The following is a 16,345-nucleotide window of genomic DNA, read 5'->3' on the forward strand; positions in this document are numbered from 1 at the left end:
TTAAGATTGAGAAGGCTTCCCAAAAGTTTTGTTTTGTTTTATTTTGCTAAAAATGGAGGGGAATTTCAAAAAATGGACTTTGAATCTACTTAGAAACTTCATTCTGGACCCAATTTTGATGGCACATGACATTCCCACATAGTGGAATTTTCTGGGTGCATCTAACCCAGTGGTTCTCAACCTTCTGGCCCTTTAAATACAGTTCCTCATGTTGTGACCCAACCATAAAATTATTTTCGTTGCTACTTCATAACTGTAATGTTTCTACTGTTTTGAATTTTAATGTAAATATGTGATAAGAAGGATGGTCTTAGGCAACCCCTGTGAAAGGGTCGTTCGACTGCCAAAGGGGTCGCAACCCACAGGTTGAGAACCGCTGATCTAACCTATCAGAAAGTATGCTTTTCCTAATCTAAAATTATCACAACGAGAAACAAAGCTGCCCTAGCTGGTTTGGCTCAGTGAATAGAGCATTAGCCTGTGGACCAATGGATCCCGGGTTTGATTCCGGTTAAGGGCATGTACCTTGGTTGCAGTCTCCTCTCCAGCCTGGGCTCTAGTCAGGGTGTGTGTAGGAGGCAACCAATCAATGTGTTTCTCTCCTGTTGATATTTCTCTCTGTCTCTCCCTCTCTCTCTCATTCTTTCTATAGTCAATGGAAAAATATTCTCGGGTAAGGATTAAAAAGTAACAACAACAACAACAAAAACAATAACAAACAAACACCAAAGCCAAATAGAGATCCAGTAGAACAGTCTGTTGATTTTTTTTTTTTTAATGGTAGGAAGGCAGTGTAGTTCTACAGCAAAATAGTCAGCAGACCTAGGTTCTGGGCTGACTTTTCTCCCTGGCTGTGTGACCTTGAGAAAGTGACTTTCTGTCTCTGATTTTTAATTTCCTCATTTCAAAAATGAGGATAATAAATTCTGCCCTGACCACCTCAAAGGATGAACATGAATGACAAATAAGATGTATGTAAAGCATACAAATGTAAGGGACTTTTTTTAGGATTGGATTTATGCACACCAAACTTTGAGTAAAGATTCAGAGAGACTGCTCAGTTTGCCAAGAGACATCTTATATAAATTGCATACTTAGACTAAATTTTCCTGGCCCCTTGCAAAATTGCTCCCTCTGGGTTGTGTTTTAAGATTTTGATCTTGGCTTATAGTAAAGAGCTATACAAAAATAGCCTTATGAAATCTGTTGTAGGGATGCTGTTGATACCATGCTGGCTAATATGAGGCATTTTTTTAGGGTTAATGTCTAGAAAACATTTTGTTTCCCTGAAAAACTGGTTTTTTTTCTCCCTGATGATAAGGAGAGCTATGCAGATAATCTTATTGCCATTTTTTCTTTGACTGCCAGGAAGTTCCTGGTGAAATATACAACTTATTATGTGTAGTATTGGAAATTTGGTCAACTTGTCTATGTTCTGTTCTCTTTACCTCCTGTAAACATTTATATTTTTTCAGGTCCTTATGTTTTAATTTTTATTCAGTGTTAATTATTCTGTTATACATGTTATCCATAAACTATCTTGGATCCTTTGAGAAATAGCATGTAATAGAAAAATTAACAAATCCTCTGATAAGAGAAGGCCTGAGCCCCTGCCACCTCCCCTTCACCCAACACACACAACATACACACCTCTCTCACAGAGCACAAAGCCTTGAACAAATGTTTAATTCTTGGTGCCTTCATGGTCAACCCATCTGTTGCAGGCATATGAGGAGAACATGTACGGCAGCAAATACCAATGGATCATCCCAGGCTGGTATGAGCCTTTCTGGTGGGAGCAGGTGCATACAGAGGCCAACTCATCCCGTTGTCTCCGGAAGAATCTACTTGCTGCCATGGAGGGCTACATGGGTGTGGACTTTGAACCCCTGAGCTCCAAGCAGATCAAGACCATCTCAGGAAAGGTCAGTGCCCTTTGTCCATCTCAGCCCCCAAATCTCCTTTGATCATTTTATCTGATTATGTTGGCAAAAAGTGCCCTTTACTGTGTGTCACTTGACCTCTCTGAGCTTTACATCTATTAAATGGGAATAGCCATCCATCCACTGCATGCCCCACTAGGAAACTGGGGGCATCAAATAGGGTAAGGGTGTTTTGTAAGCTCATAACACAGTGTACATGTAAGAAGTAGAGTTGTGACTTTTACAGTACCAACTACAAGTGTTGCCTCTGAGACTCTGCTATGGTTTTATCCTGTGCCTGTCAGACCGGGAATATCGTTTCTCAGTCACACTGATGCTCCTGTCAACCCAGAGAAGAAAGACTCTCAAGTAGACTTGGGGAAACATGTGCTGCAGATCAACCAGACTGGTTTGAACCCCAATTTTGCCACTTACCAGCTATAATCTTGAACTTGAGTTCTCCGAGCCACTGTTTCATCTTTTGTATAATAGTAGTAAAAATACCCCCCTCTGGGGTTAAAAGGAAGATTGATAGCAGATTGTGCAAGATGGTAACATGGTGTCTGATACTTCAGTATTGTCATAACTGGGAGGAGGACCTAGGCAGGGTGCTTAAGTCCTGGGGGTCTCCATATATTCTCACTAGGTGTTCTGAACCCCTGCCTTGCTTGTACAGTAGGGCTATGAGGGACTCAGGCATTATCAAGAATCTGGTGATGACAGCCCTGGTGAAGATGGTAACACTCATCTCTCAATTTTAACTACCAGCCAAAATTCAGTACAGCAGTGCACATAATTCTTTTCTGTCTTCTCAGAGCTCAGATCGTTAAATTCTATACTCAGCTCCAGAATTCTTACAGGCCCCGTTTCATGTAAAGAATAAACTTCATGTAAAGTAAAATATATATATATTATTTTTATCCATTATTTAATCTCAATTGGAGCCAGTTCTATAAGAATGGTTTATTGATTTGTCAAGAAAATGCCAAATTATTAGGACACATTTTGTAAACAACTCTTTAGAACATGCTGGCACCTGAGAGACCCTAGAAAAATACTCTGGTTAGGAAAGGTTGAAAGAAATATTTTTATACCAAAATCAATGAGTATATAAAAAGGATTTGAGATGCTGAGTAATGAGTAGAAACAACTCACTATATTTCAGCAAGTGTTATTATTAAAAGTGTCAAAGTTTGTACTTTATTAGAAGATAATTGGTGCAAGGATACCCTATACTTTAATCTAAAAATAGCATAAAATTTGAGGAAAATACAAAAACTAAGGGAAAAAATGCTATGCAGGCAGACAGTATAATAATTAAACTGAGAAACTTGAGGAAGACCAAATGATTACACATGAGATTGTGAAGCTGAGTGGGAGGTGAGGGCCATGGATGCCATGGGAAGGGCCTCAGCTGTCATCCTCAGGAGCATGGATGTGACCCCAGGCAGGCGAGCCCAGATGTGAGCTGTGCACAGGAATGCATTTTGAGAAGATAGTTTTTTGCAGTGTTCCTCGGAGCAAATATTTTGACTTTATATCAAATCATTTCCCAGGTCAATGACCTTCCTTTTTTGTTTCTAATTTAGGAAGGGGGAAGGCTGGTGAGGAGGCTGACCTTACCCCTTTATTGCTATGCCCGTGAATGGGCCACCTTGGGGCTATTCCTGGGCTGTTCATTTCATCCCACAGTGAGGGCAACCCACTTCCTGGGCCTCCCAGGATGGAACAGTGCCATGGGAGCAGAGGCAGGCTCCCAGCTTGAGGCTGCTTCCAAAATTCCAGGAGGCAAAGTCTTTGAGGCAAGGGGCAGCATTTGTTACATTATCCAGAGGTTACAAGATGATTAAAGTTTACACAGGGACATCTGTAGCCTTTTTGCCTCTTAGAATCAGAGACCTTAGGGAACTCCTAGAGATCATATAGACCAGCCTCCCATCAGATTTTGAAATCCTTCCAGAACCAAAGGACTCACTATTTCTCCCTTATGTCCCCTACCGGTCCCTCTGGGCCCACACAGGTCCTTTTGTCAGTGACCACATCCCTGGAAGCATCCCTAGTACAAACTAAACAGCCTGCCCCTCCAGTTGTAACTCTCAGGTTCCATCCCTGGGACTAAGGGCAAAATCTAAGGGAGTGCCAAAAACCTCAATAATCAAGATAAAAAATATTTAATGAAATATTTTTTAAAATTCAAAATTCCATGATGAACAAAATATCACAATTTTAATCAAAGAAAAGATTCTCAGGACCAGGATTAGGGTGAGCTACGTGATTTGTCACATGATTGTAGGATTGAATCTTTTCTTTATTTAAAATGTTGATATTGTCATCATAGACTTTTTGCATTTGTTTTTATTTATTAAAATATTATTTATCTTGACGACTGAGGGTTTTGGCTTAAATTCTGCACTGGAAGGGAGCACCTCGATCGTTGACCCTTATCCTGGCCCTAAGTCCCTTCCTGAGCTCAGCCATCCTTCATACTTGCTCTTGTTGAATGCTCTTTCCCCAGGTGTAGGGCCTAGAGTTCATAAAGCATTCCTATCTGTGGTCTGACCACAAGCCAACTTCCCCAACCAGCCTTCAAAAGTCTATGGTCAAAGGAAGTCCTAGAGAATTGAGAAATGTTTCTTGAATTTGAATTTGCATCTTACATGATTGCTGGGGATGGTGATCATCAAGGCGCAGGCTGCTGGGTTGATGCCTGTATTTGGGGATCCATCAGTGTCCCTAAGACAAGCCTGTGTAGAACCAACCATTCCAAGTCAATGGGCTCTTGCCGTCCTCACTATTTACATATAGGGAAACTAAAGCACAGAAGGGACACCCCCAAGGTCTCTGTAGTAGGTTGAGTAGCGACCCCTAAAAAGATAAGTCCAGGGCCTACCCCTTGGAACCTATGAACATGATCTTATTTCTAAAAAAAAGGTCTTTGAAGACTTAATTAATTTACCAATCTTGAGATAAGATTATCCATGATTACCTGGGTAGGCCCTAAATCCCATCACAAGTGTCCTCATACAAGAAAGGCAGAGGAGATTTGTGGCATGGAGAAGGCCACGTGAAGACAGAGACAGTGACTGAGGTGATGCATCTGCAAGACAAAGAGCGTCAAGGATTGCTGGCAGGCAGCGGAGCGGAGCAAGGAGAGGGCCAGAACGGATTCCCCCTCAGAGCCTCCGGAGGGAACCAAGCCTGCCAACACCTTAGTTTCAGACTTCTGGTTTCCAGAAATGTGAGAGAATAAATTTCTGTTGTTTTAAGCCATCCGGTTTGTAAAAATTTGTTATGGCAGCCCCAGGAAATGGATACAGTCTTCCAGAAGGTTAGGGAGAGATCCAGGACTTTCAGCCAGGACTGCCAGTTTCCCCATACTGTGTACCTTCCTGCCTACCATGCAATCTCTCTAGACTTGTGACACGCAGAGGAGCAGAATGCATCTAAATCAGCCTTTTCCATGACATCTCAGCAGGCCCCTGTTAGTGAATGGCATAGTAGGAGCATACGGGTCTGGTCATCAGGAGACCTGGCACAAATCCTGGCATCCCCACCAATTAATCCACCACCTCAGCTAGTCACTCTCTCTCTCTCTCTCCCTGTGTCTCAGTATTTTCAACTGAAGATGAGAGATTTGGACCACGGAACTCCTGGTGTCCTTTCCAACATGAGCCCTCTGACTATGTAAATGTGGTATTGGGTAATTACAGACAGCAAGATGTATGACACGATTCTAATAATACTAAACTCTGGAATCCCCAGGATAAAGGCGACTCCTTAGAGAGAAAGTCACAGAATCAGGTAGAACAGTTTTCCCTCTTGGAATGCATTCTCTGAGGTTCCCTCTTCCGTACGCCTGTCTCCAGCATCAAGCTGTCCCCAGCTCTCTCCTTGGCACCCAGGAGATTTCTGGTAGGAGGAATAATAAGGTCGTGGTCTCCCTTCACAGCACATTCATCGGTCCCTTCCTATTGGAATTTCCATTGATGGAGCAAGTACAGTCCTGGCTTCCCTGAGCACATTCAGAGCTCAGTCTTCTGCGCCTCACAACGACAGCTTCTGCGCACTTGGTTTGGCGCTAATGTCTGGCTTTTTTCCTTGTTGAGGTTCCCCATCACCACTCTACTCTCTCCAAGTGACTCTGTGGACACTGGTAATTTCCAGTGTCAGCTTTCACTTTTCAAAGTCCTATTAGGTTTGTTTCCATGCTTAGCATTTGCGATTCTGGCCAGGTTTCTCTGGTGATGGTTCAGCCTTGCCGATAAGGCCATCTTCCCATTACAGTTCCCCTACTGAGACACAGAGCTGGGCCAGGCACCAGATGGAGATGTTCACAGAACCTTGGACTCAGTGGGGACCTCAGAAGCAGCCCTAACACTCTATCAAAGGCACAGGCTCATTATCTGGATGAGTTTTGTAATGTTTTCTGGCAAGAACTTCTACAACCATCCGCAACTGCTTAATCAACAGAACTGGAGGAAACACAAATCTAGTTAGTCCTCAACATAGAGCCAATGACCGAGGAAATGCTGCACCCATCTCATAGTCATTGCCATGGGAGCTCCCTGACAAAGAACATGAAGTTTCTACGGATGAGATAATACATAAGAAAGTATCTTGCAAAGTGCCAGACACAAAATAGGTGCTCAACAAATTGTAGTTCTTTTCCTTCTTCAGCATAGAAGCCTCAGGGGTAAGAAAAAGGAGCAGTGAGATGGATGATGTGTCCATAACTCAGTTATGTGAGGTGAGGAACAGCTGAAGGAATTGGGATTACTTTTGATTTTTAAAAATAATTATATTTAGTTAAGTAGAACACCCAGATACCCACCACCCAGGTCAAAAAAAAAGAAAATTACTAGCAATCCAAAAGCCATCCTCATGCCCTGTCCCATTCAATGTCTACAGCCTAAAGTAACCATTCTTCTGATTTCTATCACTGTACAGATGCCTGTTTTTGAATATTAAATAAATTAAATTATACAGTATATATTCTTTGGGACCTTGCCTCTTTTACATGACATTATGTTGGTGAGGTTAATTTATGTTGTCCCATGTAGACATTTTTATTTTCACTGCTATGTAGTATTCCACTATTTGACTATACACAGTTCAAGATGACATTTGGGTGTTTAGTTTTTGGCTATTAGGAATAGTGTTGCTTTGAATATTATTATACATCTCTTGGTGAATACTTCAAAATCCCTTTTTTATAATAAGTGTTCTGATCTGTCCAGTTACTTTTTTAGTCTTCATATTTAGGGTAGATTCCTCTTGCTGGTACTTATTCTACCTCACTCTTAAATGGCTCCCATCTTCTGTTTTTCCCACATTTTTCCAATCTACTTTTATTTGCCACAAGCTTTGCACCAGGACATGAGTGGGGCAAAAGCCTAAGTGAATGCAGTGCTGGAATTTGTTAATTTTTCTCTTTAATCACAGTGATTTTGCAGTTTGGGTATTTCCCATCTCCAGTTTTGGTGAGGGTGTGATCTTGTATAGAATTTTTGCAGCTATAAAGCCATTTTGTTTTGTTTGGGAGTGGCTAAATTAATACACAGCTTGCATTGTCTTCAACTGCCTAGAAGTCCTCTAAATGGTATTTTTTAATGAACAGATATTCTTTATTTTAATTAAGCCTGCCCCAAGGTTATGAAGATATTTCCCTCTCTTGTCTTTTAGAAGTGTTATTACCTTTCACACTTAGATCTACAGCCAATCTAGAGTTGATTTTGTGTATTGTGTGAGGTAAGGATCGAGATTCCTTTTCTTCCTTTATTTTTCATATGGATAGCTAATTGATTCATTATCAGTTATTGAAAAGTCCATCTTTTCCCACATTGTGCTGCAATATTACCTTTATAATAAGTCAAATGACTGCATGTATCTGTTTCTGTTTCTAAACTTTCTTTACTCTTCCATTTGTTTGTGTATTTTTTTTTCACCAAAACACCTTTGCCTCAATTACTATAGCTTTATAATAAGTCTTGATAACTTAATAAGGCCTCTCTCTTCTTTCATAGTTGTTCTTAGCTATTTTCATCCCTTTGAATTTTTGTATACGGTTCTGAATCAGGTTATCAGTTTTCACACACATACACACAAACCTGCTCTGGTTTTTTTAATTGGAATTTTATTGAATCTGTAGATCAGTTTAAGGAAAACTGACATCTTAATATTATAGGGTCTTCCAATCCACGAATTTTGTACATCCCTGCATTTGCTTAGATCTTCTTTAATTTCTCTCAAAAATGTTTTATAATTTTCTTTGTAGAATTCTTGCACATATTCTGTTTGATTTATTTCTAGATAGTTGATGTATTTTGGTGAATATATGTTCAAATTACTATCAAGTACATACTTAGGGGTGAAATTTCTGAGTCATAAGCTCTGCTTATGTCAGCTTTAGTAGGCATTGCCAAACAGATTTCTTAAGTGGTTTAACCAATTTACATACCCACCAGCAGTGATTGAGAGTTCCAGTAGGTTCACATGCTCACCAACATTTGGTATTATCAGTTTTTTAATTTTAACCAATCTAGTGGGTAAATATTGGTATCTCATTTTAGTTTTAATTTACATTTCCCTGATGACCAAAGAAGTTGGGCATGTTTTTATATTTTTATTGGTCATTTTGATATTCTCTTTTATAAACTGTCTATTCAAGTCTTTTGCCCATTTTTCCACTTGGAGTCTCTGCCTATTATCAATTTGTAAAAATGATTTTTATATTCTGGATATGAATTCTTGTATGGATATATATATTACTTATATCTTCTCCCATTCTGTATTTTATCTTTTCACTCTCTTAATGATATATTTTGATGAACACAAATTCTTAATCTTAATGTCATCCAGTTTATTAGTCTTCTTTACGATTAGTATATTTGTGTCCTATTTAGGTGTCTTTGCCAACCCAAGCTCATGGAAATATTTTCCTATCTTGTCTTTTAGAAGTTGTGAAAGTTTTACCTTTCACATTTAGATATAGAATTCACATGGATTAATTTTATGTATGTTCTGAGGTAAGATTAATTTTTTTCAATATGGATAACCAATTGGTTTGGGACCACTTATCCACCCCACCTCCTATGCTACAGCATCCACTTGTCATAAATTGAATGATTGTATATAGTATGATCTGTCCCTGGACTTTCTGTTCTCTTCCACTTGTCTATTTGCCTGCCCTTTAACCAGTACCACACTGTCTTGATAATCAAAGCTTTATAAGACCTGATACCTAGTAGTGTAAGTCCATCATCTTTGTTGTTATTCTTTAATATTTTCTTAAATGTTCTTGTCCCTGATGTAATTTTTCACTGAGATCTACTCACCATTTTTCATTACTTTTCATTCCTTCCTGCATTTCTGTTCTCCTGTTTATGATAAATTTCTTTCTGAGTAAAGAACTCTCCTTGGTCTTTTTTACTATGGATTGCTGAAGACAAACTCAGTTTCTGGTTGTCTGAAATTTTCTTTCTCTGATCTTTAATTTTGAGAGATACATTAACTAGGTGTAGAATTCTAGATGATCTATTATTTTCTTTTCACACTTTAGGATGTTAGTTCATTGTCTTCTGGCTTCCATTGTTTCTATTAAGTCGGTTATTGTTGCTTCCCTTTCTGGCTGCTTTTAAGATTTTTGTTTTTGCTTTGGTCTTCAGCAACTTTACAACGTTTTATTGAAGTGAGGTTTTTTGTTTGTGTGTTTATCTTGATTGGAGTTCATAGAGATTTATTGAACTTCATGAATCTGTGGGTTGATGTGTATTGGGGGAAATTAAAGGATAATGTCCCTTTAAATATTGCTCCTGCCTATTCTTTCTTTCCTCACATGCCAGGACACCAATTGTGCATACTTTATACATCGCTTATGTTCATTTCTTATTTTGGGGGCTTCCATCTGAATATTTACTAACCCTTTTTTCTAGTTTACTAACCGATTTTTTGCTGTGTCTAATATGCTGCTTCATCCATTTGTTGAGTTCTTAATTTCAATTATATACTAGAGGCCCAATGCATGAAATTCGTGCAAGAGTAGGCCTTCCTTCCCTAGGCTGCTGGCACCAGCTTCCCTCTGGCACCCAGGACCTGGGCTTCCCTCTGGCACCAGGACCCAGGCTTCCTTCACAGCCCTGGCTTCATCTGGTAGGTTGTCAGGAAGGACATCCATCCTAATTAGCATATTGTGCTTTTATTATTATAGATTTATTTTTAGAATTTCCATTTTACTTTATTTTTCTTTCATAGCTCCCAGCTTTCTGGTGATATTCTGTATCTCATCTATTTTTTGAACATATAAATCTTGCTACTTTAAAGTCCATGGCTAATAAAGTCAAGATTTGGATCACCTGTGGGTCTATTTCTCTATCCTACTTTTCTTCTTTCCCAAATTTCTTACTTAACTTCTTTTTTTATTATGGGTCTTATCTCCTAGTATACACGGTAAGTTTGATTAATTAATTGACCTGGATATGAAAATCTGTAGAGGCTACAGATGGTGTTATCTTTCTCCAGAGAAGACTTCTTTCTCTTAAAGCAGGCTGCTAGGATAGGGGCAAATCACTTTAATCCAATCAGGAATTGAGATTGAATTTCATTTTTGTAAGGCCTGCTTGCTCTATTTATTTCTGGTATTTGTATTTCAGGTTTCTCACATGAAATGAAATCCTGGGTGTTTACTGGCCCTGGATTCCAACTTTTGCCTTCCTGATACTATGAGACTCCAAACACTTCTGCTTATTTGCTTAGCTCCTAAGCACCACTTTTTGCTTGGCTTCTCAGCCTATGGCCAAACAATTCAAGTGCAAATGCCCATCTGAATACCGGGCTCACTTTTTTGTGTTTCCTTTTTCTCCAAGGCCTTGGCACTACAAGCCTACTGCTCTGATATCCCTAAACCTCAGGGTTTCTTTTGTTTTCCCTCCCCTGAGGAACTGCTGAAAACTCTGACCCAATGCGTTCTGTGTCTGCATCTAGCCTTACAAATCATCAAATGCTTCAAGGGAAAACAGCAAAGAATGCTGGACTCTTCTCAGTGCATTTCTCCTCTCTCCTGAATCTTGGCTCCTCAAGTCCTGGATGTCCTGGTTGTTTTCTGGTGCCTTTGAATATCTCTTTTTATATTTCATTCTGCTTTTCTGAACTTTCTTCATAAGAGCTTTGGTCTGCATGAGCTATTTCATCCTAGGGTAGAAGTCTGAACTGGGACTATTTCACTTAAAAGGAGGAGAAGAGCCCAGTGGGGATGGGGTAGGCATGTCACTGTCTTCAGCTCTTTGGGGCACTGTAAGAGGGCGCAGGCATTTACTGCGGCTTCACAGGAGGATGTAGCATGCTGAATGTAAGTTACAGGGAGATAGATGAAAACTGCATCTGGAAGTATGGTTCCATAGACATAAGGCATTCCCTCAGTGGAGGCTCTGCCGGAGAGGGACTGAGCTTCCCACACTGGAGGAGTCGCAGAAGGAGCTCAGCAAACAGCTGGAAGTTGCTATTGAAAAGATCCAATAATCGATTTATGGGAGAGACTTAATCAGTGGTAACTGGTTTGTGTATAATTGAAATCTTGAAAGATTTTTAAAATATAGATGCCTAAGTTATCTCACAGAAATGCTGAATAAAATGCAGAGCCCTGGCATCTGCAATTTTGTCATGCTCCCAAGTGATGTACAAACTGAAGTATAGGAACCAGTAGACTAAATATCCACAAGTGTACCTTCCAAATGAGATTCTGTGATTCCAACATCTTATAAGGAATTCGAGGGAGAAACTCTACCAGTTGGAGATGTGTCCTTCCCTTCAGTCCTTGAGGCCCCCTCCTCCAAAAGCGAGACTCCCCTAGGTTCTGTTGGAATGACAGACCCATAAGGCTTAGTCACATTGTGGGGTTAGCAAGCCTGTGTGGGCTAGCCTGGGAACCTAACCACTATTTATAACATAGTTTCTATGGGAAACTATGTTCCAAGTTCCAACAACTGCCTTTCAAAAATATGCTGGAGCACAACCTGCCAGTAATTGGGAAAACCTATATATAAAATTATTTTCTCAGAGCTTTTAGCATCTCATACACTTGACCTCAGATAATGAGTAATTAATCAGCTTTCAGTGTCGGCTTTACAATGGAAGTTCTTCTGCCCTGAGTAATTGGAGGCCTGCTTTAAGAGCGACTATTACTTTTTATCCCAACAATTGTTTCTTACTGTTGTCATTGTTTTGCCCAAGGGAGATTGATACTGGCTTCACCTGGGAAGTGATGAATAGCTTGAGATACAAGGTGGTAGCAAAAACTTCATCTTGGTGCTTGCAAAGACAGTGAGAATGAGGTCATCTTTCAGGGTTTAGCTACACCTGTGTCCCAGTCCAAGGACTCTGCCCACAGAAATGAGGTAAACAGTCATATTTCCAGTATTTCCCACTCTCCTTCTGCCCTTGTCCCTGGAATGAAGAACAGTTTTTGAGATAGAAAAGATACAGGTTTATAAGTACACATGTAAGAGGATCTATAGGAACTTGTGTGGGCCCCAAGGTCAAATTGAATAAATAACATGATCTTGATCGCCCCAGTATCCCCACAAAAAAATAACCCCAGTAAACTATATCAAGAAAGTTTAAAAATGGCACTCATTTACCTCCTGGTGAGACCACACTCAGGTCTGGACTCCCGACTTCCAGAGGGTCACAGAAACCTTGAACGATGTCCCAGTGGCATGCTCTGGGTAGGAAAGAGATCTGGAGACGTCATCTGAATGTAATCATTAGGTTGAACAAACAGGACTCAAAGACAGCAGTTCTCAGATGCCTCTGTGTGCATCAGGAAAAGATCACAGGAGCAAAATCCAGGAGGAGAAACGTAAAAGGGACCTCATTGGTTTTATACCTAAAGCAATTAATTGAAGAAATACGCATTCAAATCATTTTAATACTTTTAAAGTAGCCAATAGCTAAATTAACCAGAAACCAACCCATATTGCATTTAAACATCAAAGAAAAATATAGCCAAATAGTAAAAGATGGAAAAATAACAATGATGCATTAAAACAAAACATTAAAGATGTGACTACCACACAGCAATATGGTATTAAAAGGAAATGCACCTTATAACTAAAAATTGCCTATCAATACTTGAAAGGAACTTGCTCTAATTGTTAATCAGAGAAATGCAAATTAAAATTGAAAGGAGATAGACTTTTGTCTTAACCTAACCAACAGATAATGACTTTTAAAATTAACATATCTGTTGTCAAAGATACAGGGAAATGGATGCTTTCATACACGGTGGAATTTTATTTTATTTTTAAAATATATTTTATTGATTTTTTACAGAGAGGAAGGGAGAGGGATAGAGAGTTAGAAACATCGATGAGAGAAACATCGATCAGCTGCCTCCTGCACACTCCCTACTGGGGATGTGCCCGCAACCAAGTTACATGCCCTTGATTGGAATCGAACCTGGGACCCTTGAGTCCACAGGCCCATGCTCTATCCACTGAGCCAAACTGGTCAGGGCAACATGGTGGAATTTTAACTTTTCATATTTGAGGAGAATAACTTAGCCCTATTTATATATTTATATGTCAGTAGTGTTTATGTTTTGCCTCAGCAATTTTACCTTTAGGAATTCTGGGGGAAAAATTACCAGTGTGTGTTTAGGAAATTTAGATACAAGGATGCTTTTGCCTAAATGTGCAATAATTGGAAATTGTTAAGGAAGTACAGATAGGCTGTCGACACACTGGAGGACTGCTGACCCCTTTCAGCCTGGGCTCCAGCACCATCTTGGGGTCTGCAGGGCATGTTAGGCAGGTGGCTGTGCAGGATGCCAGGTTTAAGAACCCATGCTCACGTCATGGACCTTTCCTCTTAGTAGCAGGGGCTGGTATTTCTGGGCACCTACCATGTCCTGGACACTGGACCAGATGCGTGGCATACTTCATCTCACTGAACCCTCATTGGCCACCCAACAAGGGTGGACATGCAGACCTGGGGGAGCTGGGACCACCCCAGGTCACAATCAGCAAACCACAGAGCTAGGGCTCTGCTTCCACATCCTGTGTCCTTATCACACTGCCAGGCTCTTGCCTCTATTCCTGAGAGGAAACTTCTGGATCACTTGGTCCAACCTCCTCATTTTTGAAATGGAGAATGAGACTTAGAAAGGGTCTCTGTATGTATTGTTTTGGGTTCTGGTGATACCTTAGTGATCAAGACAGCATCCCTGACCCTATGGAGCTTAATTCTAGTTGTGGGAGGGTGGTTGGAACGGCAGTAAGCAAGAAAACACGTAAGTAGGAAAATCGCAGGACGTGAAAAGTGCAATAAAGAAGATAAACTAGCCCTAGCCAGTTTGGTTCAGTGGATAGTTAGGTCATCGGCCTGGGGACTGAAGGGTCCAGGGTTTGATTCCCAATCAGGGCATGTACCTCAGTTGTAGGTTTGATCCCCGGCCCTGGTTGGGGCATGTGAGGGAGGCAACCAGTTGATGTGTCTCTCTCATATTGATGTTTCTCTCTTTCTGTCTCTCCCCCTCTCTTCCACTCTCTCTCTAAAAATCAATGGAAAAATATCCTCGGGTAAGGATTAACAAAACAAAACAACAAAAATGATGAAGAAGATAAAACTAGTGGATAGAGAATGCCTGGGTGGGTCAGGAAAGCTGTCCCTGAGAAGTGACAAGTGTTGATATTGCAAAGGCCTTCGGAAGAAGCTTTCCGGGAGAGAAAACAGCTAGAGCAGAAGCCCTGAGGTGCAGACAAACTTGATGTGATCAAAGGATCCAAAAGGTTTAAGGAAGGGAGAGAGCCTCCTAATGGACCAGTTCATGCTCCCCCAGGAGGAGCGAGATGGTGAAGGATGATTGCAGAAAGCCAGCCCACAGGGATGTGCAGCAGGTGGGGTATGATTAATGGTGAGAAGAGGCTGAGCTGGGCTGGAAAAGGTGCTGTCTCCTTGAGGAGCCCTTGGTTTGAAGAGAGCTTCTGCTGTGTATTTTGAGTGATGAACAGAATGTGATGCTGGACATGATGCATTCCAGAGGAAAACCTGAGTCATCCAACAGGAGCCAAAACAAAAAGGAGGTGGATCCGTTGCTGGAACACCAACATTCACATTTGGTCCAGCAGAATTCCTCACCTGCAGGGTCCACAGTGTGAGGGTCTTGGCCATCCCCAGGCATCTGTGTGGGTGATCCCACTCTGCTAGTGCCTTGAGCCAAGGGCAAGAGATGGAGGCTCCAGCCATGGGACAACCCAGCCTTGGATGGCTCAGCTTCACCCCCCTCCTATGCACTAGACCGGGCCCCAAACCAGTTGAGGTGGTTTTCCAAAAGCAATTATGCCCTCAAAAGTAAAAAATGAGAGAAGTAACAGAGATGAAATTGGACCAGTCTAGATACACACATGCATGTGCACATGCTCACACACAACACAAGCTGTGTGACCTTGGGCAAGTTTCTGGACCTCTCTGTGCCTCGGGGTACAGGGGTGGGGCATGTATGAACACATCTAAGGGCCCTTCCTAGTACAAACTGACAGTGAATTGATGGTTTCTACATGTGGCTTGTCCCCAAGGAGGGTTTTTTCAAAGGCTAAGCTGTGGGCTCTGGTGACATTTTTGGAAGAGGGGTTCAGAAGTGGCTTGAGAAAAGGCCATGGAGAGACTGAGGGTAACAGGTTCCCTGGGGTAGCATTCACTGGACCCAAGTAAAAAGGCACTTTCAGTACTTTGTGACCACAGTCAGAATATTAATATTACCAATGAGGTTTTTTTATGAAATTTAGTTCAATGGGACAAAAGAACTTTTTTTTTAATGCCAAGTGATTAACAGACCCTGCTATGCTGTAGAAAAGGAAGGAGGAGGGGTACTATGTACCCGGGACCTGCCCTATACCCCATGTTCTAACAGGGCCTCACTCAGGCCCCATGGAGCTCAGAATCCACAAGGCCACCGGGATATGCCCAGCCATCGCCTGTCCCTCTCTCTCTCCTAGACCACGCCCCGAATTCCCTGCCTAAATGGCTAGAACTGCTTCTGGTGCCTAGGGAACCTCTTCCTGGGTCAACCCTCTTGAAGGTGAACCACAGTTCTTTGGTGGTCTAGGGCAGTGATGGCGAACCTTTTGAGCTCGGCGTGTCAGCATTTTGAAAAACTCTAACTTAACTCTGGTGCCGTGTCACATATAGAAATTTTTTGATATTTGCAACCATAGTAAAACAAAGATTTATATTTTTGATATTTATTTTATATATTTAAATGCCATTTAACAAAGAAAAATCAACCAAAAAAATGAGTTCATAGGTTCGCCATCACTGGTCTAGGGGCTACTGATGCTGGAAGGGGGAAGAGGTGTGGCCTGAGCGTGGCTGGGCCTCCGAGGTGGACTACAGAGCAAGGCCAGCATCCCCATGCTGCCGTGTCCAGCCTG

The 16,345-nt window shown here is 41.2% G+C and overlaps 1 protein-coding gene across 1 annotated transcript in view; it reads left to right on the plus strand.

Moving 5' to 3' along the window:
• The window catches only part of GABBR2 (gamma-aminobutyric acid type B receptor subunit 2), a 314,564-nt gene that overhangs the window by 175,620 nt on the left and 122,599 nt on the right, over window positions 1-16,345 (plus strand). The window contains exon 6 of the mRNA XM_070431092.1: window positions 1,725-1,925. Coding sequence (XP_070287193.1) covers window positions 1,725-1,925 — 201 coding nt within the window. The remainder of the gene's footprint in view (window positions 1-1,724; window positions 1,926-16,345) is intronic.

This window comes from Myotis yumanensis, unplaced genomic scaffold, assembly GCF_028538775.1.
Source record: "Myotis yumanensis isolate MYYU_CA2020_CCGP unplaced genomic scaffold, mMyoYum1.0.hap1 SCAF_12, whole genome shotgun sequence".
NCBI lineage: Eukaryota > Metazoa > Chordata > Mammalia > Chiroptera > Vespertilionidae > Myotis > Myotis yumanensis.